At 37.6% G+C, this 7,935-nt stretch overlaps 1 protein-coding gene across 1 annotated transcript; it reads right to left on the bottom strand.

Annotated features, from left to right (window-relative positions):
* Nucleotides 1-615: 615 nt before the first annotated feature.
* On the bottom strand, nucleotides 616-7,583 carry LOC103620018 (butyrophilin subfamily 2 member A1-like). Its single transcript, XM_017740647.1, has 7 exons — nucleotides 7,384-7,583; nucleotides 7,224-7,250; nucleotides 5,467-5,493; nucleotides 4,256-4,282; nucleotides 3,385-3,405; nucleotides 3,245-3,271; nucleotides 616-2,390 (listed from the first exon to the last, which is right to left on the bottom strand). Exons 1-7 carry the CDS (start codon nucleotides 7,580-7,582, stop codon nucleotides 1,879-1,881), a joined length of 840 nt encoding a protein of 279 aa, XP_017596136.1. The 5' UTR covers nucleotide 7,583; the 3' UTR covers nucleotides 616-1,878.
* Nucleotides 7,584-7,935: the final 352 nt, after the last annotated feature.

Below are 7,935 nucleotides of genomic sequence, written 5' to 3'. Positions count from 1 at the left end.
TGAAAACAATTGGACTATAAGAGGTAAAATAATTAGGACCGGAGAAAATAATGAGAATAAAAAATGGAAACTAATTAAAATATTAAATATGAAATAATTTGAATGTAGAAGATAAAATAAGAATTTAAAATGGAGAATAATTAAAATATTAAACATAAACAATCAGAATCTGGAAGATAAATTAATTAGAATATTAACTATAAAGTAACTTGAATATTAATGAGAAAGTAATTGGAATATAAAAGAAAAATTAGTTTGGATACAAGATAAAATCATGGGAATGCAGAAGAGAAAATAATTTGGATAAAAACTGGAAAATCATTAAAATATTAAATATAAAATAATGGGAACATAAAAGGGAAAATAATTGGGAGAAAATTAAAGAGAATTATTCGAATATCAAAGAGAAAATAATTAGGAAATAGGAAATAATTAGAAAATAGAAATGAAATAATTCAAATAAAGTGGGGAATATTAAAATCTCAAATAAAATTAATTAGGATCTAGAAGATAATTAGAATAGGAAAAATAAAATAAAATAGGATCTAAAAAAATCAAATAATTCAAATATTGAGGGTCCACGGATCAGAAAATTCCAGGGATTCCCGACACAGCAGTGAATTATTCCCATGGATTTATTATTCCAAACCAAATATCCAAGAAATGTAACAACCAGCGAGAGAAATCCGGGATTTATCCACAGGAAACTGGAAGAAAACGGGAAGAGAAGGGAAATATTTGAACACTTTGGGGTTTTCCGAAATTCCTGAATCCCTGAAAATTGTTTGGGGAACTTTGGGAACTCTGCTGGGTTTTATTTCCCTTTCTCACCCTCTGATTCATTAATTCATTAATTAATAGGTTTACATTATAATTCCATTGATGGTTAATTAATTATTAGTCATTATTAATGGATTTAAATTAATTAACGAATTTATAATTATTCATTGATCTCCTCCTGGCCTCACAGACCGGGATTTGTTGCCCATTCCCAACTCCTAATTAGGGGATTTGAAAGGGATAATTTGAATATTTAAAAGGTACTAATTGGGATATTTAAAAGGAATAATTAAAACATTAAAAGAGAATGATTTGAATATTAAAAGAAAATTGAAATATTAAAAGGGGAATGTTTGAATATAAAAGGGAATAATTTGAATGTTTTAAAAAGGGATAATTTGAATATTAATAAGAGACTGCTTAGGATGTTTTAAAAGAATAATTTGAATATTTGAAAGGGATTAATTGGGATATTATAAAAGGACTAATTGCAACATTTAAATGAAACAAAATATTATAAGAGAATAATTTTAATATTAAAAGAAATTAATTGGAATACTAACAAGGGAATATTCTGAATATTAAAAGTGGGGTATCTGAATATTAAAAGAGAATAATTTGAATATTTTAAAAGGGGATAATTTGAATATTCAAAAGGGAGTTATTAGGATATTTTAAAAGGACTAATTGGAATATTTAAAAAGGAGTAATTAGAATATTTAAAACAGAATAGTTTGACTATTTAAAATGGGTGGTTTTACTATTTAAAATGGGATTTTTTGAATATTAAAAATGGACTAATTAGGACGTTTTAAAAGGATTATTTGAATATTTGAAAGGAATAATCTGAATATTTAAAAGGGACTAATTGGGGCATTTGAAAGAAATAATTAAAATATTAAAAGGGAATAATTTGACTATTAAAAGAAAATGATTGGAATACTAAAAAGGGAATAATTGGAATATTAGAAGGGGGTATTTGAATATTAAAAGGGAATAATTGGAATATTAAAAAGGAACAATTGGACTATTTTAAAGGGAATAATTGGGACGTTCAAAAGGGAATTCAGTTATTAAAATAAAGCGAATATTAAAAGGTCACTGCTGGGGCCCTCCAACCCCCACGGGGCGGATCCCCAGAGCTTTCCCGTCGGAGCTGGGGCTGAAGAACGGGAAGAGATTCCCGGGAAATTTCAAGGGGAGGAGTCCCAGGCGCTGCTTCTCCTCGGCGTCGAAGAAGGAGAGGGCGCGGGATTCCTGGTCTAGGAGGACCCCGAGCACGCGGCAGCTCCCGGAATTGCGCTCCAGCTTCCCGCCGGGGAGGCGGAATTCCCCCAGGGAATACTCCAGCCCCGGGACCGTCTCCTCCGGGAAGCGGCCACCGTTGTTCCGCAGGGAATCCCGGATCTCCTCGCCCAGCACGCCCAGCTCCCAGTCGGATCCGTCGCCCACCTCCACTTCCCAGTAGCTCTTCCCTTCAGAAAAGCCTTCCCGGGCCACCACCACGGCTTTGGGATGGATCTTGGATCCCGGCTTGGAGGTGACGATCCAGGATTTTCCCTGGATCACGAGGTCGGGGTGTTTGCAGTGCTCGTCCAGGGTCAGGGAGACTTGGGAAGGAGGGAAAACCAACGGTTGATATCGTTTGATATCATTTGGTATCATTGGGAATAATTTGATATCGTTTGATACCGTTCAATATAGAATAATCAAATATTTGGGATTTTTCCATGTGTTAGGATGTGCAAAATCTAAATGCAAAAAAAAACCCCACAGAGCACAAAGTTCTGATTTTTGGGAAAATTTGGGGGGAAGGAGGAGGAGGAAGAGGAGGAAAAGAAGGAGATGAAGGAGGAGGAGGAGCAGGAGGAAGAGGAGGAGAAGAAGAGAAGGAGGAGGAGAGGGAGAAGGAGAAGGAAAAGGAAGAGGAGGAAGAAAAGGAAGAAAAGGAGGAGGAGGAGGAAAATCAGGAGGACCAGAAAAAGGAGGAGAAGGAGGAGGAGGAGGAGATGGAGAAAGAAGAGAAGGACGAGAAGGAAGAGAAGGAGATGGAGGAGGAGGAGCAGGAGGAGGAAGAGGAGAGGGAGGAGGAGGAAGAAAAGGAGGAGCAGGAGAAGGAAAAGGAGGAGGAGGAGAAGGAGGTGGACAAATGGGAAGAAGAGGAAGAGAAGGAGGTGGAGGAGGAGAAGGAGCAGGAGAAGGAGAAGGTGGAGGAAGAGGAGGAGGAAGAGGAGGAGGAAGAGGAGGAGGAAGAGGAGGAGGAAGAGGAGGAGGAAGAGAAGGAAGAGAAGGAGATGGAGGAGGAGAAGGAATGGGTGGAGGAGGAAGAACAGGCAGAGGAAGAAGAGATGGAGGAGGAGGAAAAGGGGAAGGAGGAAGTGGAGGAGGAGGACGGGAAGAGGAGGAGGAAGAGGAGGAGGAGGAGGGGAAGGAGGAAGAGGAGGAGGAGGAGGCCAGGACTCACCTGCATTACTCTGAGCCCGTCTGAATCCTGTGCAGAAAGGAGCACTAATTAATGCTAATTAACGCTCATTAACCCGGCAGCTCATTTGCATGCCAGCAGAGCCAGGCGGGGTGGAGCAATCGGGGCCGGGTCCCACTCACCCAACTGGGCCTGGATGTGCCCTGCAACGAGAGAGCCCAAAGAGCCATCAGGGCCACCTGTGGGACACCTGGGTGGGTGTGGGACACCCAAGTGACATCTGAGTGACACCTGAGTGACACCTGGGCAGGTGTGGGACACCTGGTGACACCTGAGTGACACCTGAGTGACACCTGAGTGACACCTGGGCAGGTGTGGGACACCTGGTGACATCTGAGTGACACCTGAGTGACACCTGGGCAGGTGTGGGACACCCGAGTGACACCTGAGTGACACCTGAGTGACACCTGTGTCACCTGTGTGACACCTGAGTGACCTTTGTGTCACCTGTGCCACCTCTGTCACCTGTCCCAGGTGTTCCCATGTCACTTATGCCACCTGTGCCACCTGTGTCACCTCTGTGTGCTGTGCGTGCCACCTGTGTGTGACCCGTGCCACCTGTGCCACCTGTGTCAGGCGCGTGTCATCTGTGTCACCTGGGTCACTTCTGTCACCTGTCCCAGGTGTCCTGTGTCACCTGGGTCACCTGGGTCACCTGGGCAGGTGTGTCACCTGTGTCACCTCTGTCACCTGGGAAACCTGGGCCAGGTGTGTCTGTGCCACCTGGGCCACCTGGGCCACCTGGGCCAGGTCTGAGCCACCTGGGTCACCTGGGTCATACCCCAGTCACCTGTCCCAGGTGTCCCCATGTCCCACCTTTGTCACCAGTCCCACCTCCCCAAGCAGCCCCAGATCAGCTCCAAACGTTTTTCCAGAGCCCAAATCCCCGAAATTCCCCAAATTCCTCAAATTCCCCAAATTCCCCAAATTCCCCCAAATTCCCCCAAATTCCCCAAATTCGCCCAAACTCCCCAAATTCCGGCATTTCCTCACCGATTTTCTTCTCCATCTCCTGGTTCTCTGCGGGGGCAGAGAAGGAAATCGGGATTTGGGAATGGGAATTGTTGCGGGAATTCCGGGGAAGTGGTGTGAATATCGAGATAATTATCAAGATCAGAAATAATTGGAGAGATAACGAGTTAATTAATGGTTGATAATCATATAATTAATATTTAACTTTTAAATGATTCATATTTACTATTAATATCATTAATATTTACTTTTACTAGGATTTATATTGATTGTTAATATGATTTATATATATAGTTTATATAGAATAATTAATGTCTTTTAGATAGAATATTTAATTATGTAATAAATAATAATAATGTTATCGATTATATGTTATAGAAGTATAAAAGAAATAATTGCTTATAAATATTATATCTAATCATGAAATGTAATTAGTAGGAGTAATTAGGTGTTCATTTTCTATAAATAGATATAAAGTATAATTATGTTTAATCTCTGCAGAATAACAGACATTTAAATACCTTATATTAAATATCAATTAATAATTATTAGGTATTCAATATTAATTAATAATATAGAGACAAGATAGATCTAAAATGTATTTAATTAATAATAATTATTATCTCTAATCTGTAGAGAATAATGGACCTGTCGATGCTGGAGCTTGCTCAAATACAATTAAATAACAATTAGTTATTAATTATTAGTTATTAGTTAATAGTCATTAATTACTGGTTATTTTGCATTATTAATTATTAATTTTTAATCATTGGTTATTAATTATTGATAAATGATCAAGTAAGCATTAATTAGTAATTAATAATTATTAATCAAGTAAACATTAATTATTAATTATTAATTATTAAGAAAGTAAGCACTCATTATTGCTAATTAACTATTCAGTATTCAGTTATTACTAAACAAAAAATATTCCCAAACATTTCCAGGAAATCAAGGTAAATATTAATTGATTATTAGAAAATTAATTCCGGATCCAGCAGAAGCAGCTCCCAAAGGAATTTAAATTAATCGGAATTATCCCAATTATTTTTAGGCCCCTTTCCCCCAAATAATCCCGGATTTATCCCTTCTATCTCTCTTGGAATTAATTAATAATTAATTAAAGAATTAATCCCGAGGGATTTTCCAGCTCCACCCTCAGAACTCCACCGAAATCCTTGGATTTTATCCCAAAAATCTCGGATTTGGAGGAAAACTCGAGGCTTTTTTACCCTTCTGGAATTTTCCAATCTCCTCCTCTGGAAAAGAAAGGAACAAAAATCAGGAAAATCCCCAAATTTGGGCTCAGTTTGGGGGCGAAAATTGAGGTTGGGATTAAGGGAAAGAATTCCATTACTCTGGGCCTAATAATTAATCCAAGCCTAATAAATTATTAAAATTATTCTAATAAATACTTAGCCTCAGTCTAAGAAATCACTAGTCCGAGCCTAATAATAAATAATTGGGGTAAGATAATAATTAGGGTGAGTCTAATAAGTAATTAGTCCGAGTCTAGTAAATAATTAGTCCGAGTCTAATAAATTATTACAATTAGTCTAATACATATTTAGCCCAAGTCTAATAATTAGTCTGTCTGATAATTAGTCTAAGTCTAATAAATTTCCAGTCTCAGTCTAATAATTAGAATTATTCTCATAAATAGTCTTGGTCTAATAAATAATTAATCCGAATCTAATAAATAATTGCTGTAAGGTAATAATTAGAATGAGTCTAATAAGTAATTAATTATTCTGAGTCTAGTAATTAGTCCAAGTCTAATAAATTATTAGTCCAGGGCTAATAAATTATTAGAATGGGTCTAATAAGTAATTAGTTGAAGTCTAATAACTAGTCTGTCTGATAATTAGTCTGAGTCGGATAAATAATTAGTCTGAATCTGAGAAGTAATTAGTCCAAGTCGAATAAATAATTGGTCCTGGTCTAACAAATACCTCATCTAAGAATAAATAATTAGTCCAAAGCTAATAAATATTTAGTCTGAGTCTAATAACTAATTAGTCTCAGTCTAACAGGCAAGTAGTCAGAGTTAAATAATTACTCTGGGTCTAAGAAGTCATTAGGCTGAGCCTAATAAATTAGTCCAAATCTAATAAATAATTAGAATGAGTCTGATTAATAAATAATCTAAGAAATAATTGGTCTGAGTCTAAGAAATAATAATTGGGCTAAGTCTAATAAATAATCAGTCTAAGCCTAATAATTAGTCTAATAAATAATTAAGTCTAATAAAGAAATAGTCTAAGTCTAATAAAAAATTATTCTGAGTCTAATAAACAATTAGTCTAATAAATAGTCTGAGTCTAATAAATAATAATTGGGCTAAGTCTAATAAAAATTAGTCTGAATCTAATAATTAGTCTAAATCTCATAAATAATCCAAGTCTAAGAAAGAATTGGTCTAAATCTAGTAATTGGTCTGGAGCTAATAATTAGTCCAAGGGTAAGAAGCAATTATTCTGAGTCTAATAAATAATTAACCAGTCTAATAAATAGCATGAGTCTAATAAATAACTAGAGTTTGTGTAATCAGCAATTAGGCTAATAAACAATGGGTCTAAGTCTAATAATTAGTCTGAGCCTAATAATGACTGTAAATTTAATAAACTATTAATCTGAGTCTAATGAATAATTATTCTGAGTCTAATAAATAGACTAATAAATAATTAATCTGAGTCCAATAAGTAGTCTAATAAACAATTAGAATAAATCTCATTAATAAATAGTCTAAGAATAATAAATAATTAGTCTAAGAACTAATTAGTCTAAGTCGAATTATTGGTCCGAGTCTAATAAACAATGGCTTTAAATCTAATAAACAATTGGTTTAAGGCTAATGAATAACTAATTTGCAGCTAATGAATAATCAATTAGTATCTAATAGCTAGTTGATTATCAGTTAGTGAATAATTAATTAGCATCCAATGACTAGTTAATTAGCAGCTAATGAATAATTAATGCCGGCTCTTACCCAGCTCCCCCTTGAGATCCTCGATCTCTGTAAGGAATTGGGATCAGCCGTCAGGAATTCCCGCGGTCCCGCCCGCCCCCGGCGCTTCCGGGCAATTCCGGGGGGATCCGGGCGCTTCTCAGGGCCCCAAATCCCAGGGAAAGCCGAGTCCCGCACTCACCCTCCTGGATCTCCTGCTGGTTCTTCCCTGGGAAGGGGGAAGGGAAACGGGAATTACGGAAAACTCTGGGAGCGCCAAAACAGCCGCTGGAACGGCGATGGCGCGTTCCCTGCGGATCAAGGGGAGAATTCCGTTCCATTCCGTTCCATTCCATTCCATTCCATTCCATTCCATTCCATTCCATTCCATTCCATTCCATTCCATTCCATTCCATTCCATTCCATTCCATTCCGTTCTGTTCCATTCCGTTCTATTCCATTCCATTCCATTCCACTCCACTCCATTCCATTCCATTCCATTCCATTCCATCCCATTCCATTCCATTCCATTCCATTCCATTCCATTCCATTCCATTCCGTTCTGTTCCGTTCCATTCCGCTCCATTCCCTTCCATTCCGTTCCATTCCACTCCACTCCATTCCATTCCATTCTATTCCGTTCAATTCCGTTCCGTTCCATTCCATTCCACTCCATTCCATTCCATTCCATTCCATTCCATTCCATTCCATTCCATTCCATTCCATTCCATTCCATTCCATTCCATTCCATTCC

Source organism: Corvus brachyrhynchos, unplaced genomic scaffold (assembly GCF_000691975.1).
Source record: "Corvus brachyrhynchos isolate BGI_N302 unplaced genomic scaffold, ASM69197v1 scaffold298, whole genome shotgun sequence".
Taxonomy (NCBI): Eukaryota; Metazoa; Chordata; class Aves; order Passeriformes; family Corvidae; genus Corvus; species Corvus brachyrhynchos.
This window is presented reverse-complemented; position numbering and strand designations above follow the sequence as displayed.